Source organism: Chenopodium album, chromosome 14 (genome assembly GCF_948465745.1).
Source record: "Chenopodium album chromosome 14, dcCheAlbu1.1, whole genome shotgun sequence".
NCBI lineage: Eukaryota > Viridiplantae > Streptophyta > Magnoliopsida > Caryophyllales > Amaranthaceae > Chenopodium > Chenopodium album.
The window spans coordinates 38,935,635-38,957,083 of record NC_137847.1 but is presented as its reverse complement, the minus strand read 5'-3'; the positions used below and the strand labels follow the sequence as shown (position 1 = coordinate 38,957,083).

Sequence of the window (21,449 nt, the reverse complement as noted above, 5' to 3'; positions counted from 1 at the left end):
GGGCGAGGGGGAGGGGGTTAGGGCCGCCGGCGGGTGGGGAGGGGGGATTTTTCGAGGGTGGGAGGGATGTTTGGGGGTTTAGAGGTGGTACAATGGGTGGTTTAGAGGTAGGGTGGATGCCAGGGTAGGCTGCTTACCAGCTCGTCGGCAAGGGGATGATGGGGTAAGGGGGCTGCAGGAGATGGTGGGGATGGGGTAAGGGGGCTGTTGGAGGTGGTGCAGTGGTGGTGTTAGGGTTTATTTAATTAATCATGTCTTAAAAACAACTAATTACAATTTTGCTGGACAATGATGTCATTAAGAGGTTAAATCACCTAATTAGGGGTTGATTAGGGAAAAGGATAATAATCACTTGAATTAATCAGTTTTAGGGGTATTAATTGACAACTTTTTTTTAAGGGTGTTAATTTACAAAATGCGTATTTTTGGGGTATTAATTGACAAATTTTCCATATTATTAGATGTCTTTGAAACACTAGATGCTTACATGATTTTTTGATGAATTTTCATTAGGCATGATCTTTAAAAAAATGGTTATGTAGGGATTTAAATGAAAGAAAATTTCCGCTTTGATTTCCCAAAGGTTTAGCGTATTTATGTTTTCATGCCCTTTTTTCTGTAATTCTGATTTTGTGCCCTGGAGTATGAAGGTAGACTAGTAATTTTTTTAAGTTAAACTCGGATATGCTTGAACATAAGATGCACACTTTCTTCAATCAAGCAAAAGCTTCAAGTCACAGTGAATAATGGGGAAGCCATAATCTAAATGCAAATAAGCTATGGCCTCAGCAATTGAGATACAAGCATCAATTCTCTTTGATAGGGTCCACGTTGAGCGATCTACTGAAGGATTATGGATGATATTTTCTAAATTTCCTTGCTCCATGTATTCAAGAACTAAAGCCTTCAACTTCCTGCTTTCCCATGCATAACCAATAACTTTTACCAAGTTTCTGTGCCTCAGCTGACTTAAAATCTTCGCTTCTCTATTGAAATACTTATCAGATTCTGCTGCAAATTGCTGCAAGTTCAACTTCTTTATAGCTACGATCTGTCCATCTTCCAATCTGCCCTTGTACACGGTGCTTAAATTGCTGCTGCTGATGATGTTGTGTTCACTAAAGAATTCAGTTGCTGTTTCTATATCTTTTGTTTCAAATCTTTGAAGGACTAAAGCTGCAGTGTAATCTACGTTACAAGTCTCACAAGTCTCACGTTCTTTTAGTTTCATTTTATTTTGGTAATGTTTATAAGACATGATTGCTATTAGAAAAAGCAGCAATGCTGAAATACAAACTAGAGGTATCATAATCAGCCGTGTTTTCCTTGACAGAATGTGCCGAGATTGGCCATGGCTTCTTTTGGTACACAGACCAAGAGATTTGGTTCCACATAGACCTTTGTTTCCTGCTAAGCTGGATTCTGACATGTTCTTAAATACACCGGATTGCGGTACAGGGCCTTCAAGTTGATTGTGAGATAAGTTCAGATGTTTTAAGCTGGAGAGAGCACTGAAATTCTGAGGGATTCCACCTTCCAAGTGGTTCCATGAAAGGTTAACTGCACTTAGATGTTTTAGATTTGCCAAACTAGCTGGAATCTTACCATTGATTTGGTTTTGTGATAGGTTCAAGTTTGTGAGGTACTCCATATCAGAGAATATTTCACCAAGGGGGCCTGATAGCTTGTTATTTGACATATCAAGGATGAGTAAGTTCCTGCAATTCTTTATTGTTTCAGGAATTGTTCCTGACAAATCATTATTTGAGATGTCGATGACTTCTGCCATCTCCAGTTTGCCAATATCTTCAGGAATTGTTTCTGACAGGGAATTGTGTGATAGGTTCAGTTACATTAGTGTGCTTCTCATGCCTGCTATTATTGGCCCGGTTAAATTGTTGTTGGAGATATCAAGTGATAACAGCGGGCTTAGTTCAAATATGTGTCTTGGAATGGACCCTTGGAAATTGTTTCCACTTAGGATTAAAGTTGAAAGAAGCTTCAATTCAGAAAAAGAATCTGAGATTGGACCTCTAAACTGATTATTTTGCAACTTAAGAATGTTGAGTTGTTTTAATCGAAAAAACTCCTGTGGAATTTCACCTTCCATTGCATTATCATTCAATGTAAGGGCTTGAAGGAGCGAGAGCCTAGAGAGTTCCAGAGGAATTTGGCCTGTGAACCTATTTGTGTCGAGTCTTAGGCTGATCAGCATGGTTAGGTTACCTATCTCTGGTGGAATATTCCCAGTAAATGAATTCTGAGAAAGTTGTAATGTTCTTAACTTGCTTAGTTCCCCCACCCTTTGTTTGAGGGGCCCGCTTAGATTATTAATGGCTAAATCTAAGGTTTTAAGATTGGAGCAATCAAAGAGGTCATCTGGAATATCTCCGGACAAGAGATTGTTTGCGACAGATAAAAATGTGATGTTGGCCAACCGCCCTAAACCTTGTGGTATCTTCCCAGTTAACATGTTATAAGATAAGCTGACAGAGAGTAGGTTCGAACAATTGGTAATGCTACTAGGGACTGAGCCACTTAATATATTGTCATTCAGACTAATCCTTTTTAAGTTAGAAAGTTTTCCAATGTTAGATGGCATTTTTCCTGTGAGGAAATTCATACTTGCTGAAAATATTTGTAAATTTTTTAGGTTGGTCAAAGAAGACGGAATTGAGCCTGTCAGATTGTTCACCTGTAAAGACAACACTTCCAAGGATGGTAGTGATCCAAACTCAGGAGGTATAATTCCGCTTAGTTGATTTGAAGAAATATCTAACTCTGTCAAAAGTTTGCAGTTCGCTAAAGACTTGGGGATTATAGAAGCTAATTTGTTTTTATATAGAGCTAGGAATTGCAGATTATGTAAATTACCCAACTCTGGAGGGATGCTTCCTTCAAATTTGTTGCTGTACAAACTCAGAACAGTAAGATTTCTGCAGCGGCCTATTTCAGGTGGTATTTTTCCTTTAATTTTATTCTCCAAGAGCTGTAGGGTTTGTATGTTTTTCAAGTTCCCTATGCTGGGAGGAATTATTCCAGACAACTGATTCTCACTAAGGTCTAATACAGTCAATGCTGTTAACTTCCCTATCGATTCAGGTATCAAACCTTCTAATCTGTTGGCATATGCAATGAAAATTTGGAGGGAAGCTAAATTTCCTATATTAGAAGGAATTTTTCCTGTAAGATTATTATAACTGAGTGAAAGTTGTTCCAAGGATATACAGTTGAAAACATTTTCAGGGATACTCCCAGTTAAGAAATTTCTTCCTAAGTCTAGATATGTCAAACTAGGCAGGTTGCCTAATGTTGCTGGTATTACCCCAGATAGTTTGTTTAGGGAGAGATCTAAAGTCCTTAATGCTGTCAACTTCCCTATGGATTTGGGTATGGAACCTTCTAAATTATTAGTATGACCAAGAAAGACTTGGAGACTAGCTAAATTTTCAATGTTGGGTGGAATTTTACCTGTAAGATTGTTTGAACTCAACCCAATTTGCTCCAAGGATGTGCAGTTTGCAATACTGTCTGGGATGTTTCCGGTGAAGGAATTGTTTCCCAAGTCGAGGTATGTCAAGTTTGGGAGATTTCCCAACACTGACGGTATTGGTCCAGAGAGGACATTATCAGAAAGGCTCAACTGCATGAGCTGCGAACAGTTTCCCAGCTCTGAAGGAATCGGACCATAGAATAAATTAGAAGATAAATCAAGTACCTGAAGGTGAGATAGGGCTCCCAAGGAACCGGATAGTCTTCCCCCGAGCTTCTTCTTTCTAAGATATATTTCAGCAACATTGTTTGTAAATGTATCACAGGAAATGCCGGTCCAATTGCAATGGTGTATTGTGGTAGTCCAGTTGGACAATGAATCAAGAGGATCTATAGTGATGGATTTCTTGAAGGTCTGTAAGGCTTCTAGTTCAACCTCAAAGCTAGTTTTTACTGATATAACAGTTGTTGCTATGCTATATAGAATTATAATAAAAGTGGGGAAGTAAACAGAACTTTGGAATGCCATTTTATAAACTTTCTAGTGGTGAATGCTTTTAAGTGATGGTGTGATTCTTATTTATACTACTGTTTTGCTGCTTGATGCATGAGTTTATACTGATATCAGCAGCAAGGTATCTCAGCAAATTAAATTGCTATATAAGATAAAATAAAATAAAATAAAATACTTGAAGCCTGTTAGCCGACGTTTATGACTTTTTTTAGTCAACATAAAAGTAGAATTTCTACACTGTCATGTATATTTAAAGCATGAGGCAAGAATCAATCTCATATCTTAAGTACCTTCAAGACTTTAACCAATTAAGCTAGCTGACATCCACCGAATGCATGACATCATAAATTTATCTTTATTGAAAGTGGAACTGATATAAGTCAGAAGAAAGTGGAATAATATTATAGTGAATAATAAGCAAAATTAGTGTTAGAATGAGGCAAGTTGATTTACTAATTTGACTTCGTATTGTACATAATGCAAGTTAAAGTAACGAACATCACAGTGAATAATAAGATTTAGAGTCATAGCTCTTAGAAATGAGAAATTGTACCAGTAATAAAATAACTTTGGAGAGCTTTTGTATTTAGTCATAATTGGTTCTGACTTTTATTTTAGTGAACAATGTCAAGTGTTATTTTACCATGAGCACATTCTAGATTAATCTGATCTCTACATAACATTTTATTACAAAATGTGATCTTCATAAGCTCAAATGAGTATGATGGCTTGAACAATGCCCTTTTACAGTATACAAACACGTTCATAAGCTCAAACTGACAAAACTGTAGGTTTTTTCCAGAGGAATTCATCCTCGGATCCTACACCAGCACACCATATATTTAGTCACAGTATTACATTGTCTAATTCATAGTGATCATCATCTTGAGTTTGAGCTTGTTGCTTCCTACATCTATCCACATGAAGTAGATTGACATTAAGAGTTGGTAAAACTCAACTCAGGAACGTACATTTATTGTATCTTTCAGGTTTGATATGATTTGCAAGCTAAGGATTAATACGCGTCTTCTCAACTTGTTCCCGTACAAATGTGAGTGGTAAGTTGCTCAACCAGTTTCAAGTTTGAATTTCCTGGAATGAACTTTCCTTGACAAGTTGCATAATTTTTTTTTCCCGAGGTATACTTCACTGGTATAAACAATGAACATGTGAAATTCCTGAACTCTAGGTTATTCCAATACTGCATGTTGCTTAATATTCTTTGTGTAAGTTCCTGGAATGAATTCATAATAAATACGTCTAGAATAATTTTAAGTATTATTTCTGAAGCCGGAACAGCTTTCCAGGTGCAAGGAATCGACCAAAGAGCATCTAGAATAATTTGAGTACGTAGAGACATGAAATGTCTACGAGATAATTGGAGTGTTAAGATGGAAAATTACAATCCACAGCACCCAATTCTTATAAGATTAATTAATCATCCTTGTGCCACAATCTACTTTGATGAATGAATGTCATGGTTTGACAGCAAAATGGGTGTTAGAATGAGGCAAGTAAATTATTTAGTATATAATGGTGTATAATGAGGATCTCTTCATCTATCCTGCGGGTATTCTATCCACATGAAGTAGATTGCCATTAAGCTAAGGGTTAAAGGAACTCAACTCAGGAACGTACATTTATCAGAGATCCAATCTCAGGATGTATATAACTCTTGCAGGTTTGATATATTAGCAAGCTCAGGATCAATGCGCCTTTTCAACTTGTTCCTGTAGAAATTTGAGTGGTAAGGAATTTGCTAGTTGCAACAACCAGTTTCAAGTTTAATATTTGCGGTTCTGCATTAAAGTATACTCTACAAGTAGTATATATAAAAAATGCACATGTTAAATTCCTGAAGTTTAGGTAAGTCAAATACTGCAGATTGCTTAATTTTCTTGTTTATGTTCCTGGAGTATATTCAATAAATACAACTTTCTGAAGCTGGAACGAAATTGACCAAAGAATTTCTAGAATAGTGTAATAAGTACATAGAGACGTGAAATGTTTATGAGATAATTAAAGTGTAATTTTACAAGTGCATCTTTGGGGTTATGCTCCGTTTGTAAGGAATAAATAACCGCATACTAATATATTAAATTAGGATTTTTGGAAATAGGGGAAAGGACTTATATATCCTTAATGATGATTGATCAGGACAGTATGAACAACTAATCATTGACGACAATATGATATCTAAGCCTTGACTGCTGTGTAGTAATGTAATAGAATCATTGAGTACGTTACCCCAGAGATCCAGAGGTAACTTTTATAGAAGAAGCTGAGATTTTGGCTTCCAACTTATGATTGCTGTTTTTTCTAGCTAGGATTGCCTCTTTATGTTCCTCCTTTGAGGACTAGATCTTTTCTGTTTGAAATTAGTCAGTAGTTTTTGAGTTTAAAAGTGAAAGAGGTTTCATCTGCCCTGGCTTTGGCTTCTGTTCTAACTGGTTGGTTGTTGTACCTATAGTAACTAGATGAACTACTACTTATTGAATCACAATACTTCGTATTATATATATTGACTATTAATATTTACTAGACACCCCTTTATCAGCTTTGTTTTTTTCCCATTTTTTGGACTTAAATGAATCAATTTAGTTTTGCATAGAAGTCGTAATCATGAACACCTCTTGTTAAAAAATAGAAATGAGAAAAGTTTGTAAATTACAAGATGAAAAATCACCATACACAAAAATGTCATTATGTCACTACTCACTAAAGCAAAACATGTTAAGGATGGAAAATTATCATTCATAACAGAACTTCTTATAAGAGAGAAGTTTCTTACTCATGCCACAATCTACTTTGAAGAATGTATGTCATGGTTTTGACAGCTTATGGGACTGTCTAGCTTAAAAAGACACGTCAGCACCAAGTTTATGTCAGGTCGATTTTCAGGATTAAGGGAGGTACAGGACAACGCTAATTTAAGAATTTCTCTGACAATCACTTCTTCTTTTCTTGTGATACTTGAGGACAGATCAGGATCAATGACACTAAGTGGCCTGTCTTCGGCCATTGCCTTTTCCACCAGATGGTGCAAGGTGAGTAGTGATCCGCCTTCTTCAGTAAGACCTGTTGGCCTTTGTTTCATGAGGAACTCCATGATTATAACTCCAAAGCTGAATATATCTACTTTGGTTGTAAGAGTCCTCATATACGCAAACTCTGCAGTAAGAAACATAGTTTAGTTTCAACAACTGAGTCAATCTAGAGACATTGGCAAAACAGTACTTCAGGAAATGAATAACTATAAAGTTTATGTTTATGTAAATGATGAATTTCTTAATAGACAGAGAACTGGTGCAGAAGAACTACCTGGTGCCATGTAGCCAATAGTGCCTTTGAATGCTGACACTGTGTTACTGCTAAGACCATTGGGAAGATGAACACCCAGCATCCGAGCAGTTCCAAAATCACTGACATGAGCTTCCCAATCTTTATCCAAGAGAATATTTGAAGGCTTCAAGTCACAGTGAATTATGGGAATGTCGTAACCTGAATGCAAGTAAGCCAATCCTTTAGCTATCGAGATACACACATCAATTCTCTTCGATAAAGTCCAATTTGAGCGGTCTGCTGAAGGATCATGAATGATCTGCTCTAAATTTCCGTTTTCCATGTATTCTAGAACTAATGCCTTCAACTTTCTACTCTCCCAAGCATAGCCAATCACCTTGACTAAGTTTCATTGTTTTAGCTGACTCAAGATTTTGGCTTCTCTGTAGAAACACTTGTTAGATTCTGCAGCAAATTGTACTAAATTCAGCTTCTTTATTGCAACAGTTTTCCCATCTTGCAATGTTCCCTTGTAGACAGTGCTTAGATTACTGCTACCAAGAACACGCCTTTCACTGAAGTTATCAGTAGCAATTTCTATATCCCTTGGATTGAATCTCTTCAATGTTAAAGCTCCTGCATTATCTATCTCAGGTGTCTCAAGTCCCTCAACTTCCCTAATACTTTTCTTTTGATTGCTTTGTCGCTGCTTATAAAGCAGGGTGACAATTATAAGAAGTAACAATACTGATGCACACAAAAGGGGTATCAAGATCAATATTGTTTTCCTGCGCATAGAATTGGAGATGCTCTTCTTGGTGCAAGAACGAAGAAGTTTGGTCCCACACAACCCTTTGTTTCCGGAAAAACTTGATACAGGGAAGTTTCGGAGGACACCATTTTGTGGAATAGCACCTTCAAGATGATTGTTTGAGAGATTAAGAAATTTTAAACTTGAAAGGTCATTGAGCTTGTCAGGGATTGGCCCGTCAAGTTGGTTTTGTGAAAGGTCTAGTGAATTCAGTTGCCTCAGCTTTGCCAAACTTGCAGGAATCTGACTATTGAGCTGGTTTCTTGACAGATTCATACTTGTAAGAGGATTTGTCTCATCAAACATACCTTCATGAAGAGGACCAGAAAGCTCATTTCTGATAAATCAAGGTTCAGCAGGTTTCTGCAGCCTTTGAGTGTTGCTGGAACAGGTCCTGAGAAATTATTGTGTGACATGTCGATGGATTGTACCATCTCCAACATGCCAATTTCTTCAGGAATTTTTTCTGACAGAGAATTATATGATAGGTTGAGGTAAGTTTGCAATCCCTTCATGTTGGCGATAACTAGTCCTGCAACTGATCCGCTGAAATTGTTGTGAGAAAGATCCAACATTGTTAGACGGCTAAGTTTAGCCATCCCTGATGGAATATGCCCATGGAAATTGTTTCTTCCCAGGTTCAAGGTTGAAAGAAGCTCTAGTTTTAATAGAGAATTTGAAATTTGACCACTAAACTGACTGTTCTGCAACCCTAGTATAGTAAGCTGTTTGAGTTGGAATAATTCCTCTGGAATTTCACCTCCTAGTCCATTGTCATGCAAGGCGAGATCTTGGAGGAGAGAGAGCTTTGATATTTCACTTGGAATTCGGCCTGACAACCTGTTTCTGTCTATCTGTAGTGTAAATAACCTGCTAAGATTACCAATTTCTGGTGGAATCTTCCCTGTAAAAGAATTTGAATGAAGTTGCAGCCTCCTCATATTACTCATATTCCCAATACTTGGTTTCAGCGGTCCACTGAAGTTGTTTACAGCTAAATCAAGAGTTTCAAGACTTGCACAGTCAAAGATATCTTCCGGTATGTTACCAGATAGAGAATTTCTTCCTACTGAAAAGAATGTCATGTTTGCTAACAGCCCCAAACCATGTGGGAGCTCACCAGTTAACCTGTTATAACTGAGGCTTACGGCAAGAAGTTGTGTACAATTGGTTATACTAGAAGGAATTGGGCCACTTAGTAGGTTCTGGTTCAAGGTAAGGTTCTTTAAGCTATAAAGCTTCCCAATATCGGATGGTATTTCTCCTGTTAGGAAATTGAAACTTGCTGAGAAATATGTCAGGTTTTTCAGATTGGTTAAAGAAGATGGAATTGAACCAGTGAAATTGTTAGAGTGCAGCATCAACATCTCTAACGACGGTAAAAACCCAATTTCAGAAGGTATTTTCCCACTCAACTCATTCATTGAAATCTCCAAATGTGTTAATGACTTACAGTTGATTAAGGACTTTGGAATTACTGAAGTCAACTTATTTTTGTACAGCCTTAATTCCTGCAGGTTAACTAAATTCCCAATTTCAGGAGGGATTTTTCCTACAAAGTTATTGCTATAAATGTTCAGAAGGGTAAGGTTCTTGCACTGCCCAATTACAGACGGGATTTCTCCAAACAACGAGTTCTCAAAAAGCTGAAGTGTTTCTAAACTTGTCAAGTTCCCTATCCAAGAAGGAATTCTACCTGATAATTTGTTTTGACTAAAGTCTAAAACTCGCAATGCTGTCAGCCTTCCTACAGAATCAGGTATAGGACCTTCAAAGCTGTTGTTATAACCAATAAAAACTTGAAGAGATTCAAGATTTCCAATGTTCGACGGAATCTTACCAGTAAATTTATTGGAGTTCAGTCCAAGTGCACCTAAGTTTATGCAGTTTGTGATACTATCAGGGATATTTCCATCAAGAAAGTTGTTTCCAAAGTCTAGTGATTGCAAGTTCCGAAGATTGCCTAGTTGTGGTGGAATATTGCCAGAAAAAGAATTATCAAATAGAGTGAGTTCTATAAGCTGTGAGCATTTCCCAAGTTCAGCAGGAATTTGACCAAAGAAAGCATTAGAGGTTAGATCAAGAACCTGAAGTTTCGACAAGTTACCAACAAAACTCGAGAGTTTTCCTTCGAGTTGCTTCTCAGTCAGGGATATCACAATCACATTGCTCGTAGATGGGTCGCAGGATATGCCAGTCCAGTTGCAGTGATGACTGCTGCTGTTCCAGCCCGAGAGTTGACTCACAGGGTCATTGGTGATCGAGTTTCTGAACGCCTTCAAAGCTTCTAGTTCAGCCCGCAGGCCACTGTCTGCTGATAAAACAACAGTTGCTGTAAGGGAGACTATCAGTAAAACATAAGTTACGAGGAAATTAGTATATTGGGACGACATTATTGTTCGTTGAGACAAGTATTTTAAGCTCACTCAATGGGTGCAATTATATTTAGTTTTTGCTGATCAAATTCATCTGAATCTAAGAGGTTCAATACATGATTTGTAATAGAGTGGAACCGTGTTTCAATTGTATAACTTTATGGAAGTTCTATCTTAGTTGACTAATAGTCAGCCGAAATTGAAATAGAGTTTTTATAATGTAGTAAAGCCTAAGCATAAGGCCATGTGAAGCATATAATATAGTATGGGCGCCAATTGGCCTCTCCACTCACAGTTTTTTGTCAAACTTATGATAATGAATACTCTGCACAAAGTAAATGACGATCAACTAGCTTGGTTTATTTAAATTCTTTAAGGGTGATACTTAATACCTGATATCACATCTCGTTTAAACTATTTACCTTGTGTCTCCACCAAATTTTTTTAAAAAAATTACTCCATACGAAGATAGTTGTTATACATTTTACCTTTCAATTATCATCTCTTTTTATATTGAATTAGTTATCGCATTATCATGTGATAACGGAGTTATAAAACTATAAATAATGATGTTTGTTTCAAAGTAAAAAAATTTCACTATCTTGTTGTTTTTCCTCGTACATAATGTGAATGCAGAGAGTATATATCACAGTGTCAAAACTTAAATTGTTTCTAACGCGGTTGGTGGTTGTTCCTTGTTTGGTTTTTTCTATGCAACTTGCAAATTGTAATATTCATAGTGGAAGTTTTTTAACGTATAGTACAACTGTATAGTATAGAACATTATAGAGTTATAGTTGAACGTGAATCTCCCCCAAGAATGAAGATTCTGCCAACGTGGTCTTCATCCTGATTTGGCTTCTTACCTAATCACGGGTGTCAAACAAATGAATTATGATTATCGCATGAGAAATTATAGGCCACTACCTGGTATGGACTATACATGTTACGTTACGAGTAATTAGAAATATTTATGACAATACATTTGTTAGAAATCTTTTTTATATTACAAACACTTAATTTTTTTCTAATGTCTTTTACAATCAATTTTAACTATAGTTTTCAAATTAAAATTGTTTTTCACTAGATTTTGTTTTTTTTTTTTTTTTTTTTTCCAAGAGACCGTCATGCATTATACATTTTAAATAATAAGAACTACAGTAATAATAACAATAATAACCTTTCACTAGACTTTGTTTTTTTTTTTTTTCCGAGGGACCGTTATGCATTATACATTTTAAATAATAAGAACTACAATAATAATAACAATAATAACCAACTGTGGTATAAGAAAATCAAAATAAAATGGACTTCATGTCTTTGTCATTTCATTTATTTTACTTGGCTTGTTCAACTGTTAAACACTAAAACTTACCAACTGCTTAGAAAAGAATATGAAATGATCAAATGATTTACAGAAAAAGAAATTTTGATTTCTTTAATAAGTATTTATTGCCAAAAACAAACTAAATTCCTGCGAAAATCTATACTTAGTATTTAAAAACACAAACCATAATTTTTCATATGACACATGTCATCACAAGTCACTCACTACCACACATGACACATGTCACCCCTTTTAATCTTTTAGTTTAAGTCTTTATACATTCTATAACTTGCAAATTCAATTATGAAAATGAAGTGTTTCATTTCCATCATAATAAAATAAAGTTGAACCAATTAATATACATCACATAAACATATGAATTGAATTATATAAAAATTGTCTTTTCAACTAATAGACTTAAAATATAACTTAAACCAATATGTCATTTCATATCCTATAGTCTTCATGTATATATATGTAACTAAATTCTTTTATTTTTTTTCCCCATTTCTACCCTCATTCTTTTTTTCCTTTTAAGTTTTAGCAATGAAACAATTAGTTCGTATTTCATATCACAAGTTTCAACTACTGAAAAACATACCTACATATAAAATAACCTAAATATGAACCCGTGCATCGAACGGGCCAAAATGCTAGTTAATTCTTAATTTGTGTTTACTTCAAGGCTTTTTACCCATTCAAATGATACTAACCTGTCAAATTGTCAGTTTCACTGTCCTGTTTCATGTAGTATACGCCTCTTTGCCTTCTATTACAAATTGAATTACAATTATTAGTAATAATTAATAATTTAAATAGACAAAGTATATTATTAATAATAGTATAATTATATTTATTTATGCTATTTTAATTTAATCTAATTTTTTTTGACAGAAAATTTAATTAAATTGTTGTAGCTCAACTTCCTCTATATAAACCCTTCATTTTATCAATAGTTGTACAAGTAAAAAAAAAAAAATTCAAGCATTTTTATTTTTTGTGTTTTACTTAAGCAATGGCAAATTTCACTCTCTCCTTTTCACTTCTCTGCTTCACTGTCCTGCTTTTTTCTTTCAACCGCGGTAAATATCTCTATTCTAAATTTATATTGTCAACTTCTCCCTTTTTTAAATTGTTATTTCTCAGTTCGGGAATTAATAAACATGTTGATCGTAAAACTCAAGCTTGTAACGTGACAACTAATTGTTGGACGGTGTATGAGGGGGTTTTAATGTTTTGTCTAGCCTATTTGTGTTTATTGTACGTTTTACATTATATAATCAATGTTACGTGTATTGTAGGTGGAATTTTAGCTCAGGATGTACCTTTTGCAAAGGTACTAATCTATACATGCACTTCCATTTTTATCAAACCATTTTATTAAATGTGTGTTACAATTTTTTGTTGTTGTGTGTGTATATATGTACATCGATAAGACATGGTGCGTGGCGAAACCGTCGGCTGTTGATGTAGATCTGGAGAACAACATTGAGTTTGCTTGCAACCAAGTTGGTATTGATTGCAGCATAATTCAAGAGGGTGGTCAGTGTTACTATCCTACTAGTCTCGTCAACCATGCTTCTGTTGTCATGAACCTCTACTTTCAGAAAGCCGGTCGTTCTGCCTTTAACTGTGATTTCTCTGAGACTGGCCTCCTTGCTGTTACTGATCCAAGTACGTAAACTGAACGCTTGTATCTGTTGATTGGCTTGATTTCTGAATCGCGGCTTTCTCTAGTATCTAGACGGCTGCTGTTGTGTTATTATGATTAGTGTTGTTATCGCGAGTATAGTGGTCTAGTGTCACTCTTTGTGCTTACATGGTGTGCTTATTTTGATTTTGTTTTGCAGGCTATGAAGGATGCCTCTATCCCTTTGTGTAGTGGACCGGCGTCACATTACAACTATATAATTGATTATAATTGATTAACGAATAAATTTGTGTTTTATCTAGCTCTAATGGAAATCAATTTGTGTGTTACAGAGGATATGATGGTTTTTATGTGACTGAATTAACTATATATTGTACGAAAACAGTGTAACTATTGATACATTGTTGTAGTTCAATGGAAATTGTTATTCAACTTAATAGTGTTTTATATTCTTACAATTTTGTCTTCTTTCATTGATTCTGTATTTGCTTTATAAGCTGAATATATGTTGATCATGTTCATTCGAAAACCAATAGACTGTAACAGTCTGAATGTCTGATGTCGTCTTTCACTGAAACTTATATCGTTGTTATTAACTAGCCTTACTCTATAGTTATTGGATGAAATTTGAGGTCCAGGGTCATACTTTCTGATGTTCTTGTTTCTTTTCAGATCGCAATGTACATGTAAGTTAATTTGCATAAGGATAATTACTGCTTTAGCCTAGCTTGTCTTATTTAGGACAACTGATGGTGGCACAGGGGATGGAAGGTTAAGATTAAGCATTTGTAACAGAAAGTGAATTCAACATTCTAAATTTAGTTATGAACAATAATATAAATGATTATGCAACATTATGAGTAAAAAAGTTTGCAGTTCTGCACTATTGTTTGGACAAATTCTTATAGTTCATGTTTTTCTGAAGTCCATAATGCTTAACAATTTTCGAACCTGCATCGAAATATGACCCTTGGTTTTTCTGAAGTCCATAATGTTTTTCTGAAGTCCATAATGTTTGAACCAAATCCTACTTATATGGTTATAGTATTCTGGCCACAAATAAATAAGTGGCCTTAAAACTTAAGCAACAGTGCAACACTCTCTCAGAAGACAACCAAATTACTTAAGGAGCTAGTCACTTGTCTATGGCTGCACCACAAGGGACTTCAGCCGCGCTTCTCTGCTTGTTAACCATCATAATCCCATGCTTGGGGTTCTCAGGAAAGTAGAGCAAGTGCTAAACTCAAGGAAGTGTATTAAATAATGTGATTTTTACTGTCCTTGACATTATTGACATAATAGACATTATAAGCACGCAAAGGAGGAAGACAACTTGACAAAAAGCTTCAACTCATAGCCTATTAAACTGTCACGTGGTCACAACCCCATGCTGTATGTAAATGTCTGATATCATTTTCAGAGAATACCTGCACAACTGCACTAACAGCGTTTCTATTTCATACGGTGTATTTACATGACCAAAAAACTTTACAAAGATGATTAGCTTGCTAGTTTACTAAGTATAACCTGACTACTACAATCCAGTCCAGTGTATTCATTCACATAGGCTTAAAATATGTAACTTGCTCAATCAAGAAAGATAAAAGATATATACTGGCTTTCTATTATACATCCCAAAGAATAGAAGTTACTATAATATACAATTCATTTCATCAAGAATGCTAAAAATTTCTTCCACTCACACAAGCTTATAGAACAAAATCCCGGAAATAAGAAGTAACATGATGTGTATGTTATTTAGCCTTATTAGTACTATAGGATTCTTACAATATTCGTGTATAGAGTCTTAGAGCTTTGAAGTGGGCTTAATTAGGTAGTTAGAAAAGAAAGATGATACTGGAGAAGCATATGCTTTGCTTTTAAGCTCCTCATTGTTTTCACCCTCGAATTCTTTGCCTTCATCTACTCTGCTTTCTTCTGTTGTTGCTTCTTCCTCGGCGTCATCTACCATCTATTAACTCAGTAAAATTGCTTTATCAGTTCATGTGTTAAAATGTTAAATATTCTCCAATATCATGGGGGTGTGGAAATAGAAAACCAACATCAAATGGCAACAATGGCTCCAATATAACATCAACATAATGATATCTTTGTGAAAGACTAAAGCAATACTTGTATAGTTTACCATGTAAACCCATAAATGGATTACGTTACTATGTTAATCTTGGTAAAGGATCTTGCCAACTTTAATTTAGGGTCTGTTCACATTTACTTAATTTCAGTTCAGTTCAGATCCAATCAGTTCAGTTCAGCTCCAATCAATTCAGTTCAGTTCAGCTCCTAATTTCCCTCTCTCATAAAATATTTATTTCAGCTCAGTTCAGTTCAGTTCAGCTCTAATCAATTCAGTTCAGTTCAGTTCAGCTCTAATCAATTCAGTTCAGCTCAGTTCATACATGTCCTTAATGAGAAAACTCTGGATAATTCTATTGCCTAAACCGTCTCTTAGGAAATATCTAACTATCTAAGCCACTTTTAACTTTGCAGAATTTTCTAGAGCATTCGTCCCTCTACATCCTAGCTAAACTATTTTAACACTATATATAAGTTGTGCAACTTAGTTGAAATTGTCATTTGAGAAATCAAATACAGTAATTAAACATTTTCTTCCAAAGCTCACTCTATCCCACGTTTAATGGAATTCCTTAAAAATATTGAATTTCATGAATGTCTCATTGTTGTATACAAGTGTGTCATAAATGCTTTTAAGAGTTTTGTATTGAGTTTGTCTGAATTTATAATGCGAGTTTTGAAATTCTAAAAGTAGTTCGATTAGGAATTTTTCTTTTTTTCACCATTGTCTAATACATGCTTCTCTTATTCTTAGAGCCCCTACCATCGTGTCAGAATTTATATAATAATATATATAATCTATATTTATAGCGTATTTAGAACCCTTTTAAAATCGGATGCCTTTTTTTTTTTTTTTTTTGGAGCTCTTATGGTATGAGCTTATTTGCACAGTCTCTTAATTAGCTTAATAATATTTTTATAATAATATTATATATTAGCATATACTACTACATATATATAATTTATTAAGAAATAACTTTAAATCCTTTTAATTTTATTATCCACCAATATTGGCAATATAATCTATCTCTCTTACCTTTCCCTTACCTATAGACTCAATTTACCTACCTCATTCATTTTTTTTTTTCATCAAAATTCAATCTTGAAACATATTGTTTTATTAAATTTAATCTATTCTCTTATAAATTTTAAACCTAATGTATACCTTCAATACTAAATTAATCACAGTTATTAAAATTAAATTGAATTTAGTTCAAATTTTTTTCAGATAATCCAAACCAAATTTCAAATTCCCACTCCTTCAAGTACGTTTTTTTTGGATGATTGAGGATATTTTTTCAATTCAATAATCCATTTCTTGGGTAGTTTTATGGGCAGTGAATTATCATCAAGTTTAATTATCACTAATAACTGAATGGTGAAGATTAAAAAGAAATTTTGTAAAGTTTCTTCCGATGATGTATGATTATGAGATCAGTACCCTAATAAAATTAATAATACAATTTACTATATTACCTATTTTTTTGAAAAAAATTTAATAGTGGTGCAATACGTTACTTTTATATTCTACGCGACGTTTACTATAAAATTTTCATGTATTAAACCGTTTTAAATTTTGATAAACGCTATGTTGCAACAAAATCTTAATCATCCATAATTCTATCTATTAGGTGAAAGGTTAATATAATTTCAAGGATATACGAATATTAGATACGGAGTAATATTGTTTTATTTGAAACAATAAAATACTCAAAAATAAAATGAAATAATTGCACCAAAAAAAAGTAATTTGAAATATTTTAATGATGGTAACAAAGAAGCTAGGTAGTTAGTGATATTAATAGGGTTGAAATATAGGTAACCAATGGGGCATGACGGAGGCGAATGTTGCCTTCCCATCTTATTACCACCTAACATTTTCATCCCTATCCCCAATTCTAAGGCTGGTTCAAAATTCATTCTCATTCCCACCCTAGTAGGTACAATCTCAAAATCATCCCCGCCCCACCCCCCACTTGAATATCCATTCCCACAAAATCCCCACCCAAGATCCGCCTAATTCCCGCCTCCAATAAACAATATTGCATTATTAATATAGGTTATAATAAAAAATTTATTGTTAATATTACACACTTTTTTGTTTATAATGAAGTGTACTACAAGATATTATACTTCCTTTGTTTTTTAGCTATATCATTTTGATTTTTATGGACTCCTAGGCAATTTTTAGAGTAGGGAGAGGTAAAGAGAAAAAAAGGGGCCTACGTGATAAGAGAAAGAGTGAGTGAGTGAATTAATTAAAAAGGAAAATGATACATCTAAATTGAAACTACCTTATTTAGAAAATGGTCATCTAATAAACGAAAAAAATATTTAATTGCTATTTTATTTAACATAAATTTCTATATAAAATAGTATAAAAGTATGTAATTTCTATATAAAATAGTATAAAAGTATGGGGCAGGTATAACCTAAAATCCAGCCCTATGGTAAGTCTGTTTTATATCTCCATCCTCGCTCCACCACTCCTCAAACTAGGGCGGGAATGGGGCGAGTCTCCTCTTTGATCCGCCCCACTGACATGACTAGTTGAAAACAATAATAATGGCAAAGGATCGGAAGTAAGTTGGAGAAAATTTCTGATGAATCTATTACATACATTTTAATTTCCATTTCAATACATAGATTTGAAGGCTACTATTTTTAGAGCAAGTTAATAAGGGATTCATTATTCAATTACTCCCTCCGCTCTAGAACAATTTTATTGTACTCGAAATTTGAGTTTCATACTTAAGAGTAAAGTTTCTTTTTTAAGAACTCCTCCAATTGAGCCCATAAATCTATATATATGTACATAAAATGGGCTATGAACTAGGAGAAGAATAAAATCAAAACCTATCAATTCCTATGACCAACAATGGTCTAGTTATATCTAATCTTTACGAAAAAATGATTATATCAAACAGATACACCATGATTAGTATTATTCCTAAACAAGATATTAAAATAATTTTGCCTAAGAGCATCACCAACAGTTAAGCAAGATCAAAAGTAACTTGACTGGTCAAATCAACATTATCAACTATCTCAATATTGGTTTTATATAATTTATCATTCCCCTTCACATAAGACTCTTTTTAGATTGAAGTGTAAACTCATGTCCAACGCTGCTATATTTGGCGAGAGCGAGGGGTAAATAGCATTTAAACTAGTGACTTTTTTTTGTTATGCTTTGCTACATTTAACTCCCAACGTGTTTTAACAAGTGTTACACTTATTCAATGACCGTGTTTTAATAAGTGTTACACTTGTTTTTTTTTTTTACAAAAAGTTACATTTAAATATTATATTTTTCTCATCTCATGGTTTTTTTTTTTTTTTTTTTTTTTTTTTTTTTTTTTTTTTTTTTTTGGTGCAAAAGTGGGAAAAACCTTTCTCATCTCATGGTCCCCACCTAAACTCACTATTATTTTTTTTAATATATTTTTCCTCTCACATTCATTATTTTCAATAAACTATTAACTCTACTATCTTTCTTTTATATTTTTTTAATACTCAAACTATCCTACTTACCTTTTATTTCATTTTATTTAAGTCAATTAAATTGCCTAAAACTATGTACCGATCAAACTGTAACACTTATTATAACACAGAGGTAGTATAACTTACTCAACCAAAAGCTTAAGTTTTTTGACAACAAAAAGCTTAAGTTGATAATAGAATCCCTAAGGCTGATTTGTAAGCTAAGTAAATAATTTATTACTTGTTGGAATTATTTCAATGAATAAATTATTATATTCAATTATTACCGTCAAAAAGAAAAAAAAATTCAATTATTATAATTTTTACTAAATTTATTACAAATCAAAATTTTACATCGACATACGTGTAAAGTAACTAACGTTTTACCTACAAATATACAGAGAGTGTCGAGATACACCATTGTTGAATTGTTAAATCCGCGAGATCAAACACATCATTTAAAAAAAAAAAAAAAAATTAGTTCCCACATATTATATACAAAGTACGTAGTATAAAACGAAGTATTAAAAATTACCTTAGAAGTGAGAGAAGGAGATAGAGAAGGCATAATATCAGCAAGATGAGATTTGATCCTCTGAAGCGCCTCCTTAGTAAGACCTTGAGCCGCCGTAGTAACATCCTTGATCACTGACTCAAAGTAAAGCCTAGCATTCTCCAACGCCTCGGACGGTACCGAAGCAGCAGCTAGCTTCTCCATCAACCGTTCCTTTACCATACTCATTCTATTCTTTATATCATTTGCTACACTTCTTCCCACCATACTATTTCACTTTACTTCTTCTATTTCTGGTTGATGATAATATGAAGTATAATTTATTTTTTTGATAGAAAATTAAGTGTATTATTTTGTGTTAATTTTTGATACCATAGTTAGGAGAGTATAATTCTCCTTGCTTCTTTTATTTCATCCACAATTTTTATTGATTTGATGTCTTTTTTGTTCTTTTATGATGTTGAACCACTCATAGTTTTTAAAGGTGTTATATGGTTGATTTCTTGCTATTTTTGCTGGCTAAAATTTGATTTGATTTTTTTTTTTTTTTTTTTTTTTTTTTTTTTTTGTGAAGTCTTATGTTTTGTTTTTATATTGCTTTGTTGGTGTTTCACCTGATTCACCCTTTGGGTTAATCTAAATTCAGGGATGAATCGAACACGAGTTTTTCCTATCAAGTTTAGTCCCAATCACCATTATACCAGCAACATCCAATTGGGTTTTGTTTTTATATTGTAGTAATATACTTTACTCCCTCATTTATTTTATTTTTTACTCCTAACAAAACCCTCTATGCCTCATTTTTTTTTTCTCCATTGCAAATAAATGGGTTAAACTTCAAAAACTTTGACCACAAATTCTCATTAATCAACAAGAGATAATATACCCATTCCGGGGTCTTCTTAAATTCATATTTAATTTTATTATTTAATTTTATTAATATCAAGTTTTTTATAAATTTTACGCGTATAGAAATAAGTTATACTTCCTCCGTCCTCATTTGATTGTTACTTTTGATAGAAAAATCACGGGAATTAAGGAGAAATTAAGGAAGTGCATGGAAACTAAGCTAGAACCAATCATTTCCGATCCAAAAAAAAGAGAAAGTAATCCATGTAATTTATTAAACAACCAATGAAAATTAAGGACCACATTAGTAATCCATGTGATTTATTTTTAACCAATAACATTACACGAAATAATTACATCATACAATAGAATTACCCTATACATATTGATGACTAAGCTAAATATGTTTGATAGAGAGAGAAAGTCATAGTTACAAATTCCAAAGGAGGGCCAAAAATTAATTAAAGAGGACAAAAAACATGAGGGTAAAATGGGAAGCCCTCATAATAAGGCCAAAAAAAATATTGAAGTTAAAATTGTAATTTAATGGGTAGTATTAAATTTAAAAAATCTGAACTATGACAAACATTTAGGGGCACCCAAAATAGCAAAAGTGACAATCAAATGGGGGCGGAGGCAGTATACGTTTTAATTTTGCATCTTGGAGATCATGAAAAGTCAAAGGGAGTACATTACTTCATTTTTTGTTATATTCATTTACTAACTTTCAATAATATATATACTAGTATGCTCCCACCGTATTTTATGACTTGCTCCACTTTTCTTTTACGGTCGTATTTTAATAATTGCATTATTTCTTTTTTTAAAACTTTTAACATGTTATAAAATAAGGAGAAATATGAGAGAGATTGAGAGAGAATTAATCAGTATCATGTTATTTCATTGATGGGGTATATATATATACAATACAATTAGGGTTTATTTGGATAAAAATTTAAACCTTAGATCTATCTATAATATTTTAGAATGATACAAGGAATACAATGGCATCCACACAATATTTCATAACATAACAATAATATTTTACTATTTTTCT

The 21,449-nt window shown here is 33.6% G+C and overlaps 1 protein-coding gene and 2 pseudogenes across 2 annotated transcripts; all 3 read right to left on the bottom strand.

The window, feature by feature from the left end:
• Nucleotides 1-261: 261 nt before the first annotated feature.
• On the bottom strand, nucleotides 262-4,021 carry LOC145578032 (uncharacterized; annotated as a pseudogene).
• Nucleotides 4,022-6,685: 2,664 nt separating this feature from the next.
• LOC145579217 (uncharacterized) lies at nucleotides 6,686-10,492 on the bottom strand (annotated as a pseudogene). The gene is made up of 2 exons (XR_014099091.1): nucleotides 7,328-10,492; nucleotides 6,686-7,177 (listed from the first exon to the last, which is right to left on the bottom strand). The product of XR_014099091.1 is annotated as an uncharacterized LOC145579217 (transcript).
• A 4,556-nt stretch (nucleotides 10,493-15,048) lies between these two features.
• On the bottom strand, nucleotides 15,049-19,999 carry LOC145580228 (uncharacterized). Its single transcript, XM_081637647.1, has 2 exons — nucleotides 19,565-19,999; nucleotides 15,049-15,424 (listed from the first exon to the last, which is right to left on the bottom strand). Exons 1-2 carry the CDS (start codon nucleotides 19,808-19,810, stop codon nucleotides 15,260-15,262), a joined length of 411 nt encoding a protein of 136 aa, XP_081493773.1. The 5' UTR covers nucleotides 19,811-19,999; the 3' UTR covers nucleotides 15,049-15,259.
• Nucleotides 20,000-21,449: the final 1,450 nt, after the last annotated feature.

Excerpts from the sequence above, each read along its gene's own strand:
- LOC145580228 (XM_081637647.1), bottom strand. The coding sequence starts at position 19,810 with ATGGTGGGAAGAAGTGTAGCAAATGATATAAAGAATAGAATGAGTATG. Across the intron at positions 15,425-19,564 it reads CTCCTTCTCTCACTTCTAAG|ATGGTAGATGACGCCGAGGA; the intron begins GTAATTTTTAAT and ends CTGAGTTAATAG.